Source organism: Sphaerodactylus townsendi, linkage group LG08 (assembly GCF_021028975.2).
Source record: "Sphaerodactylus townsendi isolate TG3544 linkage group LG08, MPM_Stown_v2.3, whole genome shotgun sequence".
In the NCBI taxonomy this organism is placed as follows: Eukaryota; Metazoa; Chordata; class Lepidosauria; order Squamata; family Sphaerodactylidae; genus Sphaerodactylus; species Sphaerodactylus townsendi.
Window position 1 is genome coordinate 87877100 of NC_059432.1, and position 25306 is coordinate 87902405.

Consider the following 25306-nt stretch of genomic DNA (forward strand, 5'->3'; position numbering starts at 1 on the left):
CACTAAGAAGTATCTAGATTTTGCATGGATCAGAACTGAAGTTTCAGGGTGTTAGTTTGAAAGCTGGAGTGATAGCAATATGCAGCAACTGCCTGCTTGATGACAGAATTCACAGTTTATTCAGGATTATCCCAGTAGAAGTGAAAAGGACAGCTACAGGTAGTTCACATCCACTCCTTTTTTTGGCTTTCAAGTCACAGCTGACTTAGAATCATAGAATCTGGGGCCCTTTCTGCATGGGCGCTGAGGGGGGGTGCGTTGGCATAGTTTATGCCGGCGGACCCCCGTGGGACCGTTCGCATGGACGGACCCGCTGGAAGCGGCCCTGGCGGCACAGGCTGCGCCGCTCCCAAACGCTGCTTACCTCCCATTGCGTTGAGGAGGCCAGGGGACACGCCCCCCTGGCCAGAGCGACGACCTTGGAGAATGAGGCCAGAGGGTGTGTCTCCTGGCCTGCACAATGTGACAGAAGGCGACCGGAAGTAAGCAGCATTTGGGAGGGCCGGAGGAGAAACGCCGGCTTCCACCCGGTGTCATTTGCGTGGCACCGAATGGAAGCCAGCATTTGCAAAAAAACCTCACTCCCCGAGCGAGGTTCGAAAACACCGAGCGCTGCTGCAGCGATTTGGCAGCGACGGCTGTGCGAACAGTCCCCGCCAAAACGGTGTTTTACTGGCCCGCCGCCGCCGCTTTTGGCCTGTGCGGAAAGGGTCATAGAGTTGGAAGAGAACCCAAGGGCCATCAAGTCCAACCCACTGCAATGCTTCTTGCAAAACAAGGAAAATTGGTATTGTTGCTATTAGTAGTAGCTCCAGCAATAGTACTAGTAAAATTAGTTAAAGGATAGAGCAGAACTCTGTCATATACGTTCTTTTTAATGTTCTGAAAGAGTTTCACAGACTTTTGTTAGATATTCTGCACAACAAACAAGATCATCACACTTGCGATCAAAGCTCAAAAGTGCATAGTGACTAAGCTGTGAGAAGGAAAGTGCAGGACTGAGGTTCACTCCACAAATTTATATGCCACAGAAAACCCTCTTGGATACTTTGCCAGATGTGAGTGGAAACATGACTGTGCATGTTTATTTCTTACACAGAAGTTCTGCTGTGTAGGAAATCTGTAATGCATGAAGCTCATCTTTAAGATACACGTTGAAGTAAGCGATGACATTTCAAAAATGAATTCAAATATGGAATTCAGTGTCCACAAAAATTACCTAAGGATTTTGATGGTAAATTATTCCATTCTGAATTTTTCTGTCTCTCTCGGCATTTTTTTCCAGTTCTTAAATACATAACAATGTGTTATTTATCCATCCGACAGATATAATTATTTCCAGTTCAATTACCTGGTTTTATTATAAAGTCTTGCAAAATATTTCATGATCACAATTTGTATGTGATTTCCATTGTATTTCCATTCCGTAATACTTACTTTTATCTGGATACAATATTTTTACTATATTTAGATACTAAATTTTCATTTGGATACTATATTTTTATCCCTCTCTTCCAGCAAGGAATTCGGGGCAACAAACTTGATAAACTCTATTGTTTTATCCTCATAACAATCGCATAGGGTAACTTAACCTGAAACTAGCTCAAAGTTACAAGGTGTTTTTCATGCAGAGCTGTCAGCTTGGGGTGGAGCCTGAGGGAAGGGGAGGGGCTTCAGTCATAGAGTCCACCCTCCAAAGCAGCCACTTTCTCCAAGAAAACTAATCTCTGTTGCCTAGAGGTGAGATCCTAGGAGATCTTCAGCTGTAGGTTAGCAAACCAAACCACTCTGTGCTTAGTGTCCTCCTTTGAGGATGGATGCTGGGCATGGGAGCAAACTGCCTTTTGCTGTTTAAGAGAGCAAGAATGCAAACATCTAAACAATAGAGCCTCCTATTAGCAAGATTTTCTGCAGGCCACAAGATAATCAGGCCACACGAAGAAGCCTCGAGATCAAATTATACTGGAGTTTGATCAGCCCGAGAAATAGTTTATGCATCTATACTAAGTATTTACAAGCAGTGTGGGCATATCTTTAAGTTGGATTATAAATACCTGGGAGAGTGACTGCGTTCACCTTGGTATATTTAGAAGCAATTTGCTGCATTTTTATAGTTCGTATCTGAGCAAGCAGCTGTATTTTCTGTTATAGTTATTGATAGTAGAGAATATGAATGTTTGAAACAACAAAGTTTTGTTTAGAAATAAACAATGCAGTGAGAAAGAAGCTTGTGTTTATTCACAGGTTGTGGTAGTGTGTGGTACAGAGTGGTTTGGTTTGCTAACATTCAGTGCACTTACCCCCAGTTTTGTGTAATGTTGGAACTCCCTGAGATTGGTAACCCTGTTTTCATGAGTGAATGTGGATTTGAATCTGGAAGTTCCAAATCCTTTACTTTTAACCATTACACCATACAGACTCTCTTTACTTAGTTCCTACACTTCAGAGAGCCCTAGTTGTTTGTTTTTTTACTGAACACAGTCGTTATGTAGTAAGATTGGTCTCAATAATGTTCCTATTTTAGTATGTGTGCTGCCGAAGTGAACATAGTAAGATTAGTCAAAAACAGGGCTGACTTTTCTGTAGCATGAATTTCAGAGTTGCACCATCACTGGTTTTGTGGTAGTGATGATGGGGAGGGGAACACTGAGCTCCATTAATCCATAGGATGCTTGCGAGTTCCACCTTTGCCAAAGCCTGGACCAACTTGCTTTTCTGTGGGCCACATGGAATGTAAAAGCCTTAGATTTCTAGGTAACCACCAACTGCTATCCCAAGCAAGTTCTATGCTGAGTTGGAATTGGTTGAGGATTGTCATGCATCTGCCAAGCTCCCCCCCCCCCCGCCAGTTTGTTCTTCCAAATCTAGAAGAATTGCTGTGCCCAGTATGCAGCATATCAGAAACAGTGGAGGATGAAGAACGGTACCATGATCAAGGATCATTGAACAGAGCATAGTGCATGTGGCTGAATTAGTGTAGCTAATATGTGATTGCGAGAGGACAGTAATAATGTATTCTGAAGTTTGTAACTTCTGCATGATGCAGGGTAACCAGTAAACAACATGAAAAAATCAGTAAATTAAAACATTCTGATGTATAACAAATACCAAAATGGTGACAGAAATACCTTAGCCATCAATTATCTATTCTGCAGAGAGTAAATGGAGTTCAGTCTTGTTGGGCATAATAATAGTATGCCATTGGAGGCAGTATAATAGTACAGTATAATAATAGTATGGCATTGGAGTGCAGCTTCCTTTGACGGCCATTACAAAGTATGCTTGCTATATGGTAGGCTCCAGTTTTAAAAAGAAGTCTTGTAGCTGCTTTGATTTCTACAAATTGTAGGCAAAAGCGGATGCCCAATTTGGCTCATATTTTCCACTTTCAGTACAACTGGGTATGCCCTTTGAATGTTACCTCTAGAATCTTCGTTGGAATCTTCTTGTCCATGACATTCTTCCATGTGACTGGGAGCTATGGGTGAATGCATTAGGATACATGAGGTCAAGTGCATGAATTATTCTCCTAGAATCACCCTGCTGTGGGAAAGACCCCACCAGCACAGCTGTAGTATTCACACATACTAGTAGCATGTGATGAAAAGTGACTTCCAGAGTAAAATGTGTGTAAACTGTATTTGTCCATCTCCACGCACAGCAGAATGCTTCCATCCTTGGTAGGCGAGGCCTCGTGAGCTTCATGTGCAGGGTCAGGCATGTCTTTAGAGGAGGAGGATACCCAAGTTCCTCCTATGTGACAGTTTGCAACCGAGTCTGTTTGCTTGTTGATTTCCCCCCCACCCCCTGCCCAAAATATTCAAAGCATGAAGTGCCCCTTAAAATCAAAAAGTTGGACAGTATTAAAAGACTGTCTGGTCTGGGGCAGTTCTCTGCCACAAAACCTACGTACTCTAGACAGCTCTGCATGCATAAAACTGGTACAACCCAAAATGAGCCATTAACTTCTTGACAAACTGTTGATCTAAGGCTATTGAAGGGAGGGAAAGGATAATTGAGTCACTGGCTACAGGAGTGTGTACACAGAAGGGCTGTACCCGTTCTCTTCCAAGAAGAATGCATGTCTCAGTTGTGCACTAAACATAATTTCACTGCTGCTGTGAACTAGACCTGGGGGAGAGGGAGATCTATGGATTATTTAACAAAAATCCATTTGGTTAATGTGTCTCTCCTCACTCTTTCCTGCTTAAGACATTAAGGAGACCCATTGGAGTCTTTCTGCCTGGTTCACAATAGAGGTACCAAAACAAAGATATCCTTCATGCTTTTGCAGGATTAGTACAAACTGAAGTAGGATGATGCTGCATTATCAGGAGTCAAGGACATGAATTTTAACCAGTGACTTGGCCACTAAGCACACGGTGACTCAGCAGTCATTGGAACCGGAATGATTGAGTTCTTATTTCTGTCATTGTGGTCTAATAGCTCAGTAACCTCCTTGCTCATGCTCCATTCATCTGACTGCAGACACTAAGGAAAGGTTGCTTAAAATATTATTAAAAGTCCTGCTGTACAGAGAAGGGCCTTTCTAGAAGCCTTTCAGCTTATACAGACAGTTAGGTTTTTTTAGTCTGTTTTTCAATATTATTCCAGTAGTACAAGGCAATATGTTACTTCTTATTTTTATCTCGGTGCAGTAGTTAGCAATTTTAAGTACTTTAAAATGACTATGGTTATTATTAAGTCATAATTACTATTAAGGGATCTTAAAGAGTGCTATAGTGTAAGTGTGTGTCCTGAGTCCATAGTACAATTAAAATATATAATAGTACTAATATTTCATAATTGTTTTCCGGTAGATGTCAAATCAGAAAGACACTGGGTGATCCATTGCTGGATCCTTTGTCGTCTATACTGTTTAAAGATTAGAAATCCTTGATAATACCCCCATAGTAAGTGTTAATAGTACTGATAGTAGATTGCAGCAGCAACTAGGTCAGGGAAACAGTGTTGAGAAGAATTGCACTTGGCTAGAGGAGGGCAAGTAGAACCTTTTTCTTTCATAATCTCATACAAATCACCAAAATGTACTAATAGCCCCATACAGGGGAAGGAAAGAAAAAGGTATCTCTGTTTTCTGTAATGGGCCTAAAAACTTCAGTGAATATATTTAGACGTCTGATTTCAGAGTCCCCAAGACTGTTTTAAATAAAACATTTAAGTTACTGGGAGATTTCAACCATTGCCCCCCCCCCCCCCCAAACTGGGTACACACATCTCATACTGTCATAATTCTGTCGCCTGAATTTTGTTGGGTAAAATGTCAATATTTAACGAAACCTTGCTTCAAAGATATTTTGTTCTAATAGTCACTTTGGGGAACAAGACAGACAGATTTTGAGATCCATCACTGTGATGATATTACAAAGATTGTCTCAGGTGTTCTTGCGAAAGAAGAGTACGTGGCAAGGTCCTGTCAGCATGATTACTTCGTGCTTTTGTGATATAGATGTCTTAGAGGAGACACGAATCCCTTCTAAAAACCAATGATGATGTGATAAGGGGGTGACTTCACCTTGATACCACCTAGTGCTGTCAATGCCAATTGGATCTGCTTCTGTTGCAGACCATGCACTGTTCCAGGCAATAGTATTCTCACTGGCATCATCAGGGGGTCCCTGTCGGGATGAAAGCTCATGCATGTACCTGTGGAGGTCATTGGGCAACAAATGACAAGGGCAGTGGTAGACTGCCTCAGAAGTGCTAATTGCTGCAATGCAGCACCTGCACAGTGGCCAATAACTTCATGGGGCATGACTCTCCTGCCTATCTTGGCAGTGCATATTAATGCAAACTATCGGTCCTGTTGGCCAAGGAATGACTGATGTCTGTGTTTTGAAAAGACAACACATTGTCAGTGATGAATATAGTGTCAGGAATAGCGAAACGTCGCACTGACTGCGGTGCTAGCTGGATGAGCAATTGTTACAGGTAATCTTGCCTACATGAAGGAGAATAGCAAACTGCATTATTGCAGATGGGGTGGGGGGGAACCGTCAACTTGCTTGGTATGTAAAATGTAACGAACAAAAGTGCTGACTAATATTTGCGTATCTTCCTGTTTTTTTTACAGCCAATGTTTTCAGTTGCACCAAGCTTAGCCACCAATGCTTCAACAGCCTTTAATCCCTACTTGGGGCCTGTGTCCCCCGGCTTAGTTCCAGCAGAGATCCTGCCAACAGCACCCATGCTGGTAGCAGGGAATCCTGGCGTGCCGGTCCCTGCTGCCGCTGCTGCAGCAGCACAAAAGCTAATGAGGACAGACAGACTCGAGGTAGGAAATATGACTTTATCATTGTGTTATTCTTCTAGCGCCCAGATCTGCATTGCTGATTTCCTAAGCAAAATGGTAACACTGCTTAAATGTGACCCGTTTCCCCAAAGTGTGATTCTTATGCCATTCAAAAACACAAAGGTGATGTAACAATGTACCCCCCATCTAAATATTGAAAAGGGGTAGATTGATCCATCTTCTCATAAAACTTACTCCAGTTACACAAAAAGAGTAATGATATTCATGAGTAGTCTGAGCTTCTTGATACAATCAGCCTGAAAAGGTGCTATTGAACAACTGCATGAACCTCTTGTCTCTTTGAAATGTTTTGTGTTTTTCATGTGGCTTTCTATCGACAGATTGCCACTTGAATGGCAAAACCATGTTTATCCAAGGGCAGATTGCATGGCAATGCTGGATGCCCACCCACCTATTTGGAGAATTATATTATCCACTCCTCGTAACATTTTAGTGTGCAAATTGCTTCATGCTGCTCATATGGCTCTATCATTGCTCCCAAGTATTCCATCAGTCAAACGGGGACATTAAAGATCCACCATGCAAGTCAGGAGTTCCTTGCTGGACAGATATATAGAATTCCTCTGGCAGCAATTACAGCAAGCAAAATTGCATCCCAGCGCTATGAATCGAACAATGTCAGCTCGTTAACTGCCATCAAAACTGGATAAGAAGCAATCATCACAGCCTCTCTCATTTCTCTGCCACGCTTGTTTCTAGCCGAGGTCTCATATTTGTTATTTATCAGCTTTTGCTACATTCCTAACAAATGTTGTTTTGCTGTTGCAATCATTCTCCTTTGCCCTGAACAGCTCCTTATCTGAGTATGTTTGACAGGGGTTTTCAGCAGCTTATCACATCAATGCTAAAATGGGCTCTGAGCCAACTTTATACTGCGGCTGGGTACGGAACTCAACTGAGTCACAACTGCAGTGATCTTCACGCTGGTCTTCGCAGCGACTGAGCTGAATACACACCGTCTTTAAAATGTAAAGTGAAGTGCACAGAAGCGTTAAGACACAAACCTTGATGCAGACGTAATGCGTAACCATGGTTAGAGCTCACTGTGGTTGGTTCCCTGAACTCCGTTAAGAACCTTACAGCTGAGCAGCTTAACAAGCTGAGTTTTCTGCCTGAGGGCCATGTACTAAGTGCCAGCCAGACCCACTTAACACCTTGCAAGCAGAACCGTGGGGAAACCCTGGTTGCGTGAAGCAGATTTAAGGCCAGCACCGTAATGCAAACTGTAGGTTGCACAAGTCCGCAAACAGTGACTTCCCATCCTTCACCACAGTTTAGCTATTCAGACATATGATTATAGAGAAGAACCATGCAAACACTGGGTTGGATCCAGCCAGCTGTTTAACACTATCTTTTCCAATTCCCCTTTTTTTCCTCACTGCTTATCCTACTTGGATTTCGTCCATGCCGGCCTCAACCTCTGAGCAGTCAAAGGCAATCCCCGTTCTTTTCACACCAGCTGACAATCTGGTTGGATCTGACACCTTTTTTAAAATGTAGGGCCCCAGGATGGCAACATATTATTTTGTCCCAATTCTTTCTCTCACAAATGCACATGGATTTGTTATTTCCTTATTTGAACTTTACAAGGTCTGTGTAATATGTATAGCAGTACCTACACACTGCCAGTTTTTTTTTAACTCAAGAAGATAAAGTGTACAAATAGCCTTAAAAAAAAAAAGACAGCTCTCAGAGAGACCACAATTTTACAAAAATCGCTTGTGTGAAAAAGCTTTTGATTCCTTGAAATCCCCATAAGGAACCTCTAAAATAGCACCTTATTACTTGTGAATTGTAAAGGAGAAATTGGCTAGCTGCACAGGGAAATGGGAGGGCTGAATCTTTTCAGGACACTGCACTGTTTCATCTAATGCCCAAGCACAAGATCACAGCTTTATGCGCACTGACCAAAACATGTGGAACGGAAGGCTAAATCAGAATCACATTAATTATGTTTTTCACAACTAAAAAATGTCAGAAATTGAGCCCAAAGCAGGTTCTGAAACCAAAACCCACTGAAGGTTCTACTTAGTGTTGAAGATCCGCTCTGGCCAAAGAAGGAAGACCGGCAAGGAAGCTTCATAACCAGAATGGGTCAGGTGGTATCTGGGGCTCATTCGCTGAGCATGTGCTCAGCATGCAAAACATTACTGGTTTGATCCCCAGCACCGCCCAGTGAAAAGAGTTGGGTAATTGGCATTGTGGAAGACTCTTGAAATCCACTGCCAATTGCAACAGGCACTTTGGTGGATCATCAGTCTGACTTGAATATAAGGCAGCTTCATGTATTCCTAAAAAACTGCCAAATCAGATTTGCTCACAGGACTGGGCAATATCTTGACTCCATTCCAAACTGCCCTGCCTCATCTCCCCCTTAACTGGATCTAAGCTTACACAGACTATACTACTCATTTATTTATACCCCACTTCCCACCCCCCAATACAACCGAAAGGATCTTAGAGTATTCTGTTTTATCCTGCAACCTGTAAGGTAGATTAAGCTGAGAGTCACCTGGCAGGCTTCCAAGGCAGAGCAGATATCACAGATCCTAGCCCAACACATATTTATGCCAGTAAATCCAGCATACGTTGTGTGCTGTATTGGCACCCAAGGCACAGATAAAATGGGTATCTCCTCTAATAGGGGAGGAAACGGAGAAGCAGCTTCTTAGAAGCCGTAAATGTATTCCATAGTGTTTCTTATGTCCTTGTTATTTTCTTCCGTAAGAAAAAGAAGTGTTGTGTTTGCTGCTGATTCTTCCCACTCAGAATAGTCTTAGGTGGCGGTGCATTTTCCACTATCCGCCAGCTTAGCCCAGATTTCCTTTGCAAGTTGCCCTTGGAAAGTTTGACCTTGGCAGACATCCCAATTGGATACCAAGAGAGCAGAAGCTCAGAACAAGGCCTGCGGAATGGCAACAATATTGATTTAGAATGGAGAAACTCACAGCAAGAAGGACACAAGGCAAGAGAAATGACTGGAGGAGGTTTTCTTTTTCAGGACTAATTGGGCAATTTTCGATCGGCTGCTGTTTGTTTTGCCAAGTTTAGGGAATCTTCCCTTTGAAAAAAAAATGGGATTCATTTCCCCATTAAGTGGGGAAAACAGGGTGCCACCAGGGCTACTGTCATTTACTTCTGGAGACAAACTCTTGTTCATTAACTGCACTTTTCTTTTAATTCTTCTAGAAGATTTGTTAGTGCAAATTGGCACTGTGTTTTATTTTAGCCAGGCAATTCCAGCTTTTCAAAACTTTTATTTTGATGACGAGTCACTGCTTTTCTGGGTTGTCCAAAAACTCTTTCCACTGTAGACAGAAGCAGCTATTCTTCTGGAATAGAATTTGTTCCAGTCCCTCCCTCACCCCATAATATTTATACCTTATTTGAAATGTGTAGCCAGCTATGCAGTCATTAATGCAATCACCTTCACAATAATCCTGTGAAGTAGGCCACTAATTTTTCCCCATTCCGCAGATGGTAACTGAGGTTAAGTAAAAAATGATTTCTTGCACACTTAATGGCAAGTCCTTCCCAGTATCGCTACTGGACAAAACTCACCTTTTTTGGTGAGCATTATTATTTGTATTTTGCAGATTTTTATCTATTTTAGTTGTATCTGTTTTTGAAAATATAAAAAAGACTTCTTGTTACCTGCCCTGAACTCCACTGTAGTGGGGGAAAGAAGGGATATAAATCTAAAATATAAATAGAGTGAAGAAATATTTTTCTCAGTGTATCGCCATCAATTCTGATTCAGTCAGCATGTCTGTAAAATTAGGATTTTTGCCCTGGCATTTATCACTTTGCACTTACTGGTGTTAAATTTCACTGATGATTTTGTTAGCCATGCACCCATTTCGGAAAAGTCCACCTGGATGTTCTCAAACTTTGCTACCTCATGGTTGGTCATGAATGAAATTAATCCTACTCCCCATCCCGAGGCTGAAATAACAGAAATCGTAGCCAAATTTTTCTGCGTGTTTTGAATTAGGCTCCCTTGGCTGCTGACCATATTACTTTTACTCTACTGGATTTACTCTTTAGTCTCCCTGTGTTGTATATGCCTAATAAAGGTCTCTGAATCTGAACTAAATTAAACAGCATTCATCCTAAACCAGATCCCTGGGGGACCCCACTTCTCACTTCCTTCCCATTTATTCCCACCCTTTGTGTCATCTTGAACACATGAAACTGCCTCTTACGGTGATCCATTAAAGTCAATGTGGTATCCTTTGCCTCACAAGTGATCCATTAAGGTCAGTGATCCATTGGGGTCAGTGTGGTATCCTTGGCCTCACAGTGTCTGCCAGGGTCCCAGATAGCAGTCTTTCACATCACACACTACTAGTTCAGCGTTTTGTTAAACTGTAGGTACTAGAGATTGAACCTGGTCTGCAAGGCAGATGCTCTGCCACGGTGCCATAATCCCTCATCATTGGTTGCTTGATTTGCTTTGCCTTGCTTTGTACCTTGCCCTCCCAAGCACAGCCATACATCAATCCATGAAAGGGCTTGTGGTCCCCAAATGAAGGTTGCAAATAGGAGAGCAAAAAAAAGGAAGGAAAACATAATGAAGGTTTCCAGTGACTTCTGAGAACTGGAGAACTGTGGACTGACTTGTGAGATATAATGTAACTGCGCTGCACTGGAACCAGTGAAGTAGGAGCAGTCAGGAATGAGTTTATAACGGCGAAACAAGCACAGTCCCTTCACTGCCTCACCTGGAAATCCTGGGACATGGTCTAGAACGGGGGTGTGCAACTCTGGTGCTTCAGGTGTTCATGGACTACATGCCAGCAGGGGCTGCTGGGAACTGCAGCCCATGAACATCTGAAGCACCAGAGTTGAACACCTATGGTCTAGAGTCATACTCCAGGGTAGGGTTGCCAACCTACAGGTAGCACCTGGAGATATCCCACTATTACAGTGGTGGCGAACTTTTGGCACTCCAGATGTTATGGACTACAATTCCCATCAGCGCCTGCCAGCATGTCCAATTGGCCATACTGGCAGGGGCTGATGGGAATTGTAGTCCATAACATCTGGAGTGCCAAAGGTTCGCCACCACGGCACTATTACAACTGGTCTTCAGGTGACAGAGATCAGGTCCCCTGGAAAAAATGACTGCTTTGGAGGGTGGGCTCTATGGCATTATACCCCAATGAGGTCCTTCCCCTCCCCAAACCCCACCTTCTCCAGGCTGCACCCCTAAAATATCCAGGTGTTTCCCAACCTGGAGCTAGCAACATTACTCTAGAGGTCTCCAGGATCTGCTGGCAGCCAGACTCCCCTTTAGCCATCAAGGCATTTTGTACAGAGTATTTTGTTATTAAAGGAGTTCCTCTTACTAGATAATCACATTTGAAACAACATGCTGTTGCACCAGCCCATTGTAACTGAGCTCAAATGTCCTGGGCGCAGGTCTTGCATCTTTAAATTGGCACAACATTCATTCCTCTATCATTTAAAGGGCAAGGGGTTAGATACCGGGCTTTTGGAGGGGCCAGCTGCCGATTGGTGCTCCTCCTTTCTGCTTTATATCGAGGGTCCCAAACTTCTTGGGACCCACCATTCCCCCTCTCTGGGAGGGTTTTAATGTGGATTTCAATGGATGCCTATAATTTTGTACTATACGCTATATTTTAAAGGGTTTTATTTTATTGTTAATATTTAATTTATATTTTGTATTTTGTGTGTTTCTATTGTTTGTTGTTTTGTTGTGCACCGCCCAGAGCCCTTCGGGGGAGGGGCGGTATATAAATTTAACAATAAATAATTAAATAAAAATGAATACATTTATAGATGAGAGGACCATCAGTGGCTACCAGCTGTGGTGAATAAAGACAACTTCCACATTCAAAATCAGTTAAAGCCTTACACAAATCAGGAAGATTTTGTATTACGTACACTTCATTTTTTAATGCTGAGACGAAAGGGTGTAGGGTTGAAGCTTTAATGTTAACAATAACAGGGACAAATGTAATGTGAAATCTATAAACAGGAGCATGGTCTAGCTTGGGGGGGGGGGGGGGGGGGGGGAGGAATCCAGAAGCCAGACTGGCTAAGTATTATATGTATTTGTCTGCCCTCTTGTGGTGCAATCATAGAACAACTGAGCTAATAATTGTAACAAGTGTGTTGCGTCACTGACGGCTCAGTGCGAGTAAAGTAAATATTAAAATTTCGCTCTCTGAAGATAAAATGCAGCGATTAGCTGAGTTTGCAGTAGCTTAATTTTGCCTTTCAATTTGGAAGAACCCACATAAGTCAAAACATCGTGTTGGGTTTCTGGATGAGGATGAAATATTACCCTTTAAGGAAAACAAACCAACCCTACAGTTTGACTGATTGCTGCCTTGTGGAAATAAATGGGCTACTTTGCAGCAGTAAAATCTTCTGTGTGGCCTAGCAGTGGGAGTAAGCCTTAAATTGCACAGCATCTAATACCCTTTTGGATTGCCCGAAAGGCACTGAATAACAAGATATCAACTTTACAGTGGGGCAAAAGCAACAGTCTGAATTCTCCTTAGGATCCCTTGCAAACAAATGACTCATAATAACACCGGTTCTGTTGGGTTTTCCGGGCTGTGTGACCGTGGTCTGGAAAACCCACAGCCCAGAAAACCCACCAGAACCAGTTGAATCCGGCCGTGAAAGCCTTCAACAATACAAAATAACACCGTTTGCATCCCAATGCTTCTGCAGGTATGTCGAGAGTATCAGCGCGGCAATTGTAATAGAGGAGAAAACGATTGCCGGTTCGCCCACCCTGCCGACAGTGCAATGATTGATACCAATGACAACACAGTGACCGTCTGCATGGATTACATCAAAGGGAGATGCTCCAGGGAAAAGTGCAAATATTTCCACCCCCCTGCACACCTGCAAGCTAAGATCAAAGCTGCCCAGTACCAGGTCAACCAAGCAGCAGCTGCTCAGGCAGCAGCTACTGCAGCCGCGATGGTGAGTTAAGAACCTGCATATCCGCTTACGTTGCAAAAGCGTTAACGTTGTCAGCCACGTAAAAGCACTGGCCATTTTTACTCCTTGCTGAAGACACATTTGTTCAGGTCTCCCATTCCCCGGAGAGAAGCTTCCAAGCACGTGAAACCAGATCTGCTGTTAAATAGTTTCAAGTATGGCAAAAAAAAAAAACACAGAGTCAGTCTGTGTATACATGACTCAACGGGGACCTGTGAATGCGTCAGTGTTAGCTGCGTGCCTGTAAATACTCACACAGAGACAGAGAGATGGATTTGCATATACTGTATCCATATAGATTAGAAGGGGCTGTGACTCAGCTTGATGTGCGGAAGGTCCCAGGTTCAATCCCTGCTCTCTCCAGTTGAAATGATCAGATGGCAGATGTGTAAGGCCTCAATCTGAGAGCCTGAGGAGCCGCTGCTGGCCTGACTAGACGACACTTAGCTTGATGGACCAGTTCACTATAAGGCAGCTCCATGTGGTCATTTGTGTCCGTAGCTTTTGACATGCATGTTTATGCCTGTAAGATGAGTTGACAAATAGGCAGTTTTTCCCCCCACATCATCTGCTACATAAAGATTACAGAAAGGAGCAATTTCCTGTGCTCCACTGTCTGTTTCATGTGCAGAATATGCTACCTAATGAAAGGCTGCCAATCTTTGCATGATTGATCTGGGCAGAAGTCTGACACTGTCTTACTTCTGGGCTATTTAACATCCCTTCAGCTTCACAGTCAGAACCTTTTCTGTGTTGTTGTTAGGGTAAGAGAACAGATTTGTTGCCATTCCGGCTATGTACCCATGTACCTTGTTTATTGCTACCTGCTGATTTGTTCCAGCAGCTGCTGGAACAGGTGGTTCCAGAAACCAATCTTTATTTGGGGGGGTGGGTGTCAAATTAGGGTATATGGGTGCACAGGTAAAATGGCTCATAGTATCTAATGTGACCCCGCACGCACGAAGTATACTACCAGAAGGGCAGATGAGCAGAGGTTAGAACAGATGACAGTAAAGGACCAAAGTGAAGTGGAGAAGATTGCTTATTTGGATGCACTTCTTTGGCGCAGAGCCTATCAAATAGACCATAACATGAACAAGGAGTTTAAATCATTCTTTGAGTTTCTCATCACTGTTACTGTGGTACAATGAATAACCGCACAACTGGGAAATTGGTTGTAACACGAAGTAACACAACTGAAGTATCCTGGAATATATCAGGGAGTGAAGGCATTGCTTAAAATGTTATGGTGGGAATGTTAACAAATGGCTATTTTAATGGGTCCCTTCCTTGTTTTTTGCTTAGCTGTTAATGTTGTCCTATATTTTATTTTACATAACCTACATGATTTGACCATTAAAATACTACCTCATGTGAAACATTGTTGTATGATAATCATAGCACACAGTATCGGACAACATGAGAGGGACTTTCTTCTGTGTTTATAGATACTTGAGCAGAAATACAGAAGGCTGCCTCTCTAGCTCACCCGTTCTATTCTTTCACTCTTCCCTCCTCCCCTGTTAGAGTATCTTGTTTGTAATTAACTACATAGAGGTGTACCCTCACAATAACAACTCAGTAGTGCCTTTATTGTGCATGCTTAGTCTTGTTATTTGTTGTATATGGCATTCCGATGATTTGTTTTTTATTTGTTTTTTCTCACCTACCCAAAAATGCACTGCTGCCCCCATGATGCACCTCTGCTTGCTGTTTATGTTAATGCGCTTGAACCCCACTGGCCCATTGCCATCATGTGCTCGCTGCCTGCTAATTAAGACTCAGTCGGCTGTCAAATCACTGAAGCGACCCCTCGAGGCAACCTTTGACCTGGTACTATGACCTTTCACCTTTTAGCTTGGCATGTAGCTTTATTGTAGATACAGTTTTTTTAAATTAAATTCTTGAAGTAAATATTCCTTATTTCCTGTTATAACGTAATGTGAGTTCGATAGAAAACTGAGTGTGGTTTCCTGATCCAGTTAATGGGAAGACTGCAAAGTTTAAAAAAATTAAAAAGAAATATTTATTTCCTAACCAGTCTTCCTAAGACAGGGTGTCCAATTCTGGCACTTCAGATGTTCATGGACTACAATTCCCATCAGCCCCTGCTGACAATTGGCCATGCCAGCAGTAGCTGATGGAAATTGTAGTCCATGAACATCTGAAGCGCCCGAGTTGGTCACCCCTGCCCTAAGATGTAGGTCTCCACATTCAGTTTGACAACCTTATAGCAGTTTCTAAATGAAGTAAGTCGGGGAGTCTATTTGGGTTTTGTTTGTTTTTTTCAAAAAAAGATTTTAAAATGTTTGTAATATATATTTTATATATATATATATATGTATCCGTTTAGTTGGCATGGCTTAACAATATTCTTAATGTAGATTTAACATTTGTAATGCAATGTTAAAAGTACCAGCATGGTGTGGTACGTTTTATTTTTATTTTTTTGCATGTGTAGTTAGACTTTGTGGGAAGTGGGAGATATAAATTTAATACAGTCTTAACCTGTTTCTCTCATTCTGTAAGATTTCTCTTTAACACGGCTCTTACTTGTCAATCCTCATGGAGCTAGCAGTGCAGCTTTCTTGGTTGTGTTTCCTCCCCTGATATTGCTGCTTTCTTACTAAAATAAGCCCATCAGCCCTGAAGCTTTGTCATAGTGGACCATTCTGGCGCACAGCACTAGCGCAGTTACCTCGACAGAACCCTGTTTGAAGGCAAAAGCCATTCTCTGCTATGAAGCTTCAGCTTGAATAGTAAAGCCCACTCCGCTGCTTGCTTGCTCAAAGGATAAAAGATGGTGGTCGCGGGCCATTGGACCTTCTTCTGATTTTGTTCCGTTTCTTCTCTCAATTTCTCTCTCCCCTCCCTGCCCCACCCTCCTTTAAAAAAAACACTGGGATGTCTTAACGTTCACCTGCCATTAGGGAATCCCTCAAGCTGTACTTCCCCCGTTACCAAAGAGGCCTGCGCTTGAAAAAACCAACGGTGCCACTGCAGTCTTTAATTCTGGTATCTTCCAGTACCAGCAGGCTCTTGCAAACATGCAGTTGCAACAGCATACAGCCTTTCTCCCACCAGGTAAGTGCCCTTTGAATGTCCTCCCAAGGCAGGCAAAGGTGAGGTTAGAACTCAGAAGCATGCTGAAGCCTTAGCAAGGCCCTTGGAAGGCACCCGGGGTGGGATAAATGGAGGTCTGATAGTGGGTGGCCGGAAACAACTCAGCTGCTAAACCTGCAGATTCTGCATATGTTTGTCTTGGAAGCAAGGTGTCGGGTGCTTTCTGATCGGATATGAAAATCTGCATCTCCCAAGTGTGCATTCTTCCATTTCAAAACATCGTTTGAAGTCATTTTCCCCTCATGCCTCTTTTTTAGCCTAATCCTTCATTTCACACCTCCTCAGCTGCTTTGTCTGGGTTCTTTTGTTGTTTTGGAAACTGCTGTAAGACCCCTTTGCCTCAAATGAGTTTATCAAAGAATTCCAGGGCAAGAAGCGGGCTTTCAAAGGGGGGTGGGGGGTGGGCTGACCCTGTTTGGAACCAAGCAGTTAAAAACTTCCATTTGATGGATTTTGGCAAAAAAAAAAAAAAACTTCAAAGTTTTGCTATTGATTTTACTATGCACCTAGTCTCAACTATTTCTTTCTGAGATAATAAAATTATCATATAGCATTCATTGCTTACACAGGCTGATCCTTGAAGGTGTGAGGTGAACCTGTACCTTTAGTTCAGTCTCGCTAGATTTAATTCACACTTGTGTTTTCGTTCTGAACGTCTGACTTTTAAAGCAGTAACTGAAGAGATGTAAATGATAAAAAGTATTTTGTACCCAATATATCTCCTCTCCATTTAATTCTCACAACAACCTGTGAGGTAGGTTAGGCTAAGATTGTATAACGGGCCCAAGATCAACCATGGCAGTGTGGGGTTCCAAATCTGGACCTCCATGATGCGAGTTGGATGCTCTAACCACTGCACTCCACTGGCTCTCGAATGTAGATGTCATTGCCAAGAAATGCCACTGATCCTGTTAGAAAAGCAGGACCACTGTAATATTTGTTGTGTGCCAGGTAATGATTGTGATCTTGCCTAGGGCTTATTCTATTAGATCCCTACTATTCTATTAGATCCCTACGTTTAGCCAAAACGAAGCCAGGAGTTAAGATCACCTGCATAGCTCCACCCCTGGCATCTGCACGCTCTAAGAGATGGTATTTGAAGAGGGTTGTCTTGGACCATTTTGTATAGCTGGGGTGTTTCTGTTCAGGACATCACTCCCAAAGCTCAGAAGCCTGGGGGTGAAGCCCAAAAAGGTCAATTTCTAACAAAAGGGGAACTGTAATTTCTGGCAATTTCCCTTTCTTTTGCAGACCCCCAGTTTGCCCCTCGTGCCATTCTTGAAGGTCTCCTGTTCCTCAGGAGCAGCATTTGTGGAAAATCAGTGGACTGCAATGAGAAGTAGGAAAGTTCTGTTCCACTAGTGGAAATGTGACCTCGACCCAACTCACAGTTGTAGGAAAAGTTTGACCAAGTTTGCTAATTCAGATAAAATGCTAGGTTTAAAGCGTTAGATTTCTACTGATGGAAGAGAAGGCAATTTTCACCAATTCCTCCCTCCCTTAGTAGACCTTTGACTCCCCGCTCATGCTATTCCAAAGGTCCCACTGTCTCCCAGTGGGGCTATGAAGGGTGGGCGTGGCAGAGGCAACGAGGTTGGGGGGGGCATGGCAGAGGCAAGAATGTTACTCCCTACCAATGGAAATTCAGTATATATTTTTGTCACGATCTAAACCTATTAAAGTAAAGATGACAGAGGAAGAAAATGAGCTCTGTCATAAAAGGGCCTGACTTCCTGTATTAAAATCAATGGCAAAACTTTATTAAAATGCATGGTAAGCAGTGATTTTAGCAGCCACCAAAACAGATTCCCTGAAGATTTTTGTTCTTTAGAAAGGAAGCAGACATACTGTCTTTTTTTAACAAAACCAACTCAAATAATCACTTGAAATAAACATACAGAATAGTGCAGTTAGTACCATTATTATTTCTGTGAGAACATAATTTCTCCAACATACTGAATTCTGCTGAAGAGATTTGTTTTCATGGAATGCCCAGTCTTTTCCCATTGCTGCCTAGTTTAATTCATAGCTTTTTACTGGGCAGAAATGCAGGCTGCGGTTTGCTTCCATAGATTCATGAAATATAGTTTCATTTCATGTTCCGATGGGTTCAATTGCAGTAGTGGAGTTCCTTTTTAAAAAGAACACCAAAGGGGTCCTACACAACTGTGTCTTCTTTATACTTGCCAGTCATTGTGTTGTAGGTTTTCATTGCTGCCTTTTGTTCATTTGCTGCAAAACCCTGTGCAAAAAAAAAATGTGTGTTGGTTTCAATCATTCATGGGGATGGTAAACAACCAATTGAAAAGGACATGCAGTTAAATGATAGAACATCATTGCAAAAAGAAACAAATGTGAATGCTTATTCTGTCGATATACTTATGGAGATTACAGACCTAATCATGTATAGTTCAAAATAAATAGGGCATAGATGTTCTTCATAGTGGGTAATACATCCCAGGACAGGCACATTCAAATTTTGTTCTGTTTTTCAGCAAACTGTAGTTTGCCATGACATCTGGACCAGAAAACTTAGCCAAAACCCTGATTCCATCATTGGTCTGTTTACATGTTGTAATCCAGTGAAGGCTATAACAATGCCCCTTTGAATATGAAAGGTTGCCAAAACCTCAGAAATCACCTATTTGCTCACAATATATGAATAGAGGGGAGAAGGAGAAATAGTAGCAAAGGCAGTTCCATCCTCCTTAAACACATGTGGGTGTTGTGCCAGGGGTTTCCTCAAGTGACAGTACTGAAACGATTTGAGTTAAAAAGGTCCTGACCAGTGGAGCATCATCTTAGACTCACGGTCACATCCGTCCTGACAGTTCAACTAGGAGCTAAGCATCAGGCTTGGTTGCTCATGATCCTACTTGGTTGTGGAACTGCCGGTGCAATCCTAAAGAGAGTTACTCCTGTCTAAGCCCATTAATTTCAATGGGTTTAGATTAAAGTCGCTCTCCTTAGAATGGCGTTCTGCGTGAGCCACTTCCCAGCCTACTCAAACCAAGGCCCAAGCAAAGCCTTTTTAAAGAGGCTAGAACTCCGTGGATTAGCCAGAGAGTTGAATGGATGGAGGCAAGAGAGTTGAATGGATGGAGACAGAATTCCCATCTACCCACTTTCCCATGACCTATTAAACAGGTGGCCAGCATGTCTGTAGTTTCTTTTAAGCCTGCTGTGCTCTGGCTTACCATTGACTCAGAGCCCTGGTGTTTTGTTCATTTATGACACTTCCAGATGTCAGTTTCCTCCCCTGGTGGAGTAGCTGTCAAATCAAGCTGTTTCCTGTAGTATAGTCTCAGGGCCAGTGCATCTATGCAACCAGAGGAATATTCTTCCCAGTAAACCCTTCAGGATGGATTCATAGCTGGGAACCAGGTTACACAGTGGTACGAGATTCATTTAGACATAATGTTCCTGATCTTGCAGAGCATAGTGTGAATCATCAGGAAGTGCTTCTGGGTGTACATCTTCTGTCTTCCTTCTGCAGTCTCACCATGCATGTTCCAGTCACCCCTCCTTCCTGTCCTTTCATTGTTTGAGCAAACTCTCCAGCGCTGTGGCATTCAGTGGCTCAAACAAAGTAGCTCAAACAGAGCAGGGAACTGGAGCGCATGAGCCCACAGCGCATTTGGAGGATCAGGAAGGTGACGTCTGAACCATGCTAGTCAGTGGTGGCCAGTGCGGAATCTTTTGACGCCCGCAAAAGCATGGGTCAACCCATGTTGAGATTCCTGCTCTTACTGCTATAAAGCCGGGAAGAAGTTAGTGGCAATTTACACAGATGAACATGCCTGCACGTCTGTCAGACATATCAAAGTTAATCTTTAACAGGAAGTTATATTTATTTAATCCTAGAGGAAGGGGGAAATACTGAAAGGGAGTCATTTTAATCCCAGTCGTGGCTTGGGATAAGGGGGCAGTTTGACAGCCCTGAGCCAGTGAGAAGCTGCGCATGTAGAACTTGTAGATGCAATCATGCATTTTGCTGGAGCAAATAAAATTGCACCAATTCAAACCCATCGCCTTAATGATGCCTCCTCCACCTCATTCATATGACCCTACTCCACATACACACACAGAACCAGATTAATAATAATAATACCAGATTAATAATACCCGAATAATAATAATACCAGATTAATAATAATACCAGATTAATAATAATACCAGATTAATAATAATAATAATAATAATAATAATAATAATAATAATAATAATAATAATAATAATAATAATAATAATAATAATAATAATAATAATACCTCAAAATAGCAACACATTTACTGTTGAAGACTTTCACGGCTGGAATCACTGAGGTGTTGCGTGGTTTCTGGACTGAATGACCACATTCTAGTAGGATCTGAAGATGCCAGCCACAGATGCAGGTGAAACGTTGGGAAAAAATGCTACTAGAACACGGCCAGTCAGCCCGGAAACCACACAACATCCCAGCAACAAATTTATTTACATTTTTCCTTAGTTAAGGAGGGAAATCTGAATATTTATTTCTGTGCAGTAAACTCATCAGTAGAATGTTACCAAATTAAAAACCATTACACAATAGCTACAGATAATGTGATACAGGTAAAAGAATCAAAAGATCTCATATACTCCAATCAGATGCGATCTGCTAAGTGTTACCCTGTTGTACCATGTGACCTTCAGCCCCCCCCCCCCCAACTTTGTAGGATCAGAAAAGGCAAATGACTTTATAGAGTAGGATAATGTACACTGTAGATTTTTCTGGCACCATAGATTTATCAGGTTGGAATGACACATGGACAAAGAGTCAGAGAAGCACAACATTACCCATGACCTGATTGTTAGATTTCCTGTTCCAACTGAGATTTAGGATGGTCGATGACCACTACTACACCATCAGGTTGGTCCTAAGGTGCCATTTGGCTGTTGGAATCACACTTCCATTGGACAATATCAGCAGATTTCATTCTTTGGCATAGATCCCCTCCAATTTGCCCCTTTGGCTCCAAGGAACAGAATTTCTGCGGGCGGAGTGGGATGTAGCGGGAGTGAAGCAGTAAGAAAGTCTGGCACTATCAGCTTCATTCTGCTGGTAGGCATTTGACTTCAGTCTTTAATCTTTGTTAAATGTTTACTAGATCTCAGTACAGAGAGATGTACCATAATGCCACCTATTAAAAGAATGGAAATATTCAACCCAGGTCCCAGGAAATGGGTTTTAAGTACAGATTTAAAATTGATTGAGATGGGGAAATTATGAATGAAATAAATAAATCTTTCTTACTAAAAATTGAAGAGCAGCTTTATCGTTTTTTGGAGCACACATTTCTCTCAATACCAAGTTCCTTTTTGAGAAACAAAAATACCAGCACACAGTTCAATCTGCTTTCACTCTGCCCTGCTCATGTGAGACTAGTTCTAATTGACCACCACTGTGCTGTTTGATTTGACTGTGCTGATAGTTACATGCCACTGTTCCCATAATAACCAATTTTATTCTTTGTTCAAATGAGATTTTTCTAATGACACGTGTGATGGGTTGTTTTAATTCTTTTCCCTTTGCAAATCCACCTTCCTGTTGCAATGCATGATGGGCAGGCTCAATATTGTGCATGACACCCGCTACAAATGTTGGTAGGTGCCAGCTTTGTTTCTTGATTATCTTAAAACCTGTTTAGCAGCTCACGGACTCTCAAAATCCACTGCTGGGTCTCTAACATAGCGCTATGGTGCCAATTCATTCTCCTCCCACCCCGCCCCGCACTAACACTTGTCAATTAAATGCATTTGCTTTATTTAATTGACACAGACAACCTAGAAGGTCGTTTATGTTTTAGCATCTCTGTTCCCCACCCCCACCCCCACCCCTGGTCAGCCTTGGTGGATTTTGACTGGACTCTGAGTTCCAGCGTTTTAGAAATTGTTTTGCACTTTAAATAACGTTTCGTTTACATGAAACTTCATGAAAGTAATTCAGAAATAAAATTTTATGTCAGCGGGTTATAAATATTATCAGGGTGTTGGGGGGGGGATTTTTGGTTGGGTTTTTTTTGTCGTTTTTTTAAATGGGATTTCACAGTTGTGAGACATTAACCCTAGGGGCTAATTTAAGCGTGTTCATTGGATATAAATGGAAATGATTAAGCTTGATTGTATTTGAAACCTTGCACTGATGGTAACGAGCCTTTTTTCCTTCCCTTTCCTCCCCCCCCTTCTGCCCTCGTCTTTCATCTCTCCCCCTCCCTGCCCCCCCCCCTCGCTGTCTGGAATGTTCTCCCGCTTCGCGCTGTGATTGCATGTCACTTGCGGGTGGTGGCGTCTCGTCACATGGCTTCTCTGCTGATATAAATACCATACTCGATGACTCTACCACGTTGCCATGGTTTTCCCATACTGCTACACTCTTCTGTATGTTTGCTTATATGATTTTCCTTCCGAAAGTTCCCATGGTGCACGGCGCTACGCCAGCCACTGTGTCTGCAGCAACAACGTCTGCCACAAGCGTCCCCTTCGCTGCAACAGCCACAGCGAACCAGGTTTGCTAATTTATAGCTTTGTTTCTTAAACATAACTCAGAATCGGTGCTTCGAAGGAGCATGGGGAATTTTTCCTTTTCTTTCTTTCTTTTTTTTTTTGTTCATTTGTACCTCTTGTTGGCCTACACGTTTTCATTACGACCTGCAGCAATGCTAAATTGGCCTTCCGTCCAGGCTCAGAAAAGTGCTGCAGCTCCCTTTCCAAGGCTGAAACGTTTCACCCTTTCCCTGAGTCACTCAAAACATATGACAGTCCATATTGCTTTCTCCCGCACTCTCCACCCCCAGCTTTTCAAGAATAGGAATAGGAAGAATAATACTAAAAGAGAGAGAAGGATGGAAAGAGAGGATCTTTTTTTAGGTAGGATTTCACTGGCATTTGTTTAGAGCTGTGCAGGGAAGGCTTGGAGGAGCAGGGATCCAGCAGCCGAAATGTGCCCAAATCAAAATCAAAATGCTTAAACCTGTCTGAGAGCATGACTTTTCAACCATTTTCTTCAACCGGCAACAGGTAAAGGGGAAAAAAATCTTGTATCAGGCAGCATACCCTTCGCAAACTAAATTATGTTTTAGCCTTCTGATGCCTCACCCCACTGCTTCTAAATCTGAAAATATCATTGCACCTAACAGTAATATGGCACTTTGTAACCAGTGTTCCCTTTGTGAGTGCCACAAACCTGATGCACATCAGAGGTCATACTTAGCTGTTGAATTTATTAGCTGTTTTCATGGATGTTGAGCCCACTAAAGATTAGGGACAAAAATTTAAGGTGGCACAATGAAAAGCTGCTAGTTCAGAATCTCAGCCCACTGGCAGCTTGATGGTCTTCCTGTTTCCTACCGAGACAGACCAGAAAAATTGTTTTGTTTCTTTGCTTCAAATAGTCTGGATGGCCAAAATCTGTTGAGTTGAGATGTTGCATATAAATCAAATCTTGTATGGTCCTGAAATACTGTGTACAATTTTGTGGTGGTGGTGGTGGAAAGTACCATCAAGTTACAGAAGCCCTGTAGGGTCTTCAAGGCAAGTGAAAAGTAATGGTGGATTGCTATTGCTTGCCTCTGCGTAGCGACCCTGGACTTCCTTTTTGGCGTCCCACCTGAAAACTAACCAGGGCCGACCCTGCTTAGCGCCCAAAATCTGACAAGACCAGGCTAGCCTGGGCCATTCAGGTCAACGCTAAGATTATTCAGAGCACTTTTACATATCTTAGCTCAGTAGAACAACTGTAAAGGTCAGGTCAGTATTTCGATCCCCCTAATGCAGATGAATGGTTGAGAAAGACAGAGAAGCCTCCCCAAGGCTAGTTTTCAAATCTGTGGCAGAGTTGAAATTCAAATAGTGGACTTTATGATTCATAGTCTCTCAGCCATTATTCTGTCCTTGTTTTCCTAAATTCCTCATAGCTAATCAATAAGTATTTAAAAGCACAGCTTGTAGGAAATGAATGACTGGAGACCTAATGTATGTGGGAGACAGTGTATTCAGTATGCCTCCTGTGCTCCCCTTGGAATCATCAGAACCATAACTCTCAATACTCCAGTGGAATTTCTTGCCTCAGGATGGAGGAACTCCCCTGGATCCCGCAAGGTTCTGATTATGGTGGTTGCTTCCACATCCCAACCACCAAGAGTCCCATGTGGTTTGGGAGGTGCAGTAAAGATGGGGACAAAACTGACCTACCTTGTCTGTCAGAACAGTTCCACCCATGAGAGAGAGAGGAGAGGGCAGCTTTGCCCCCTTCATTTCCTCAGTGCAGCCTCCCAACCTGCAAGATTGTTAGATCGTGCAACCTTGGAAATAAACTTTCCCATAGTTGGAAAGGACTGGGGGTTCTTTTTTTTGGGGGGGGGGGGGGCGATGAGTGCAGCAAAGATCCCTGATACTTGTGTCCACAAATATTGGGATCCCACCCCTTGCTTAGAGAGACCTGGTCCATGAGCTCAAGGACAACGGTTTATTCACTGACTCACAGCTTACTGTGCAGTCCCCTTTTGACCACACATGGTTGGCGGAAGCTGCATCAGTCATTGCCTGCAGTGCTGGTCTTTGATTTGAGCCTTCCAGCTTCCTCCAGTTCTGTCCGTGAGGCTGCATCTGTGGGGGCTGTCACCCAGCTGTGCTGCTGTGTCCCTCCGTGCTTTCTCCGGGTGGCTTCTTGGCTGCAGTAGGGTTACACTGCGCGGGCCATGCTGTATTCCAGCAATCAGCAGAACAGCAGGCCTGCTATGAGCCACCTCTGCTTTTCCATCATACAAATAGCCCAGCATAGGTACTTAATTCTTCAAGAGTTCAGGCATACTGTGTTTCAAAGCTTTATTCCATGAACTCCCAGCT

General features: G+C 42.7%; 1 protein-coding gene and 1 long non-coding RNA gene across 12 annotated transcripts in view; one reads left to right on the plus strand and one right to left on the minus strand.

The window, feature by feature from the left end:
- The window catches only part of MBNL1 (muscleblind like splicing regulator 1), a 189833-nt gene that overhangs the window by 148444 nt on the left and 16083 nt on the right, over window positions 1-25306 (plus strand). For 4 of the 11 annotated variants that reach the window (XM_048506762.1, XM_048506757.1, XM_048506751.1 and 1 more), the window contains 6 exons: window positions 6095-6295; window positions 13043-13300; window positions 15098-15151; window positions 16249-16402; window positions 22031-22066; window positions 22874-22968. In XM_048506762.1, the coding sequence (XP_048362719.1) occupies window positions 6095-6295; window positions 13043-13300; window positions 15098-15151; window positions 16249-16402; window positions 22031-22066; window positions 22874-22968 (798 nt within the window). Of the gene's footprint in view, window positions 1-6094; window positions 6296-13042; window positions 13301-15097; window positions 15152-16248; window positions 16403-17692; window positions 17980-22030; window positions 22067-22873; window positions 22969-25306 lie in introns of those variants that run through there. The other 7 variants (XM_048506759.1, XM_048506753.1, XM_048506760.1 and 4 more) reach the window with 4 other exon arrangements.
- Window positions 18197-25306, minus strand: part of LOC125438350 — a 32834-nt gene continuing 25724 nt past the window's right edge. Inside the window, exon 3 of the long non-coding RNA XR_007245336.1 lies at window positions 18197-18683. This is a non-coding gene — a long non-coding RNA (uncharacterized LOC125438350). The remainder of the gene's footprint in view (window positions 18684-25306) is intronic.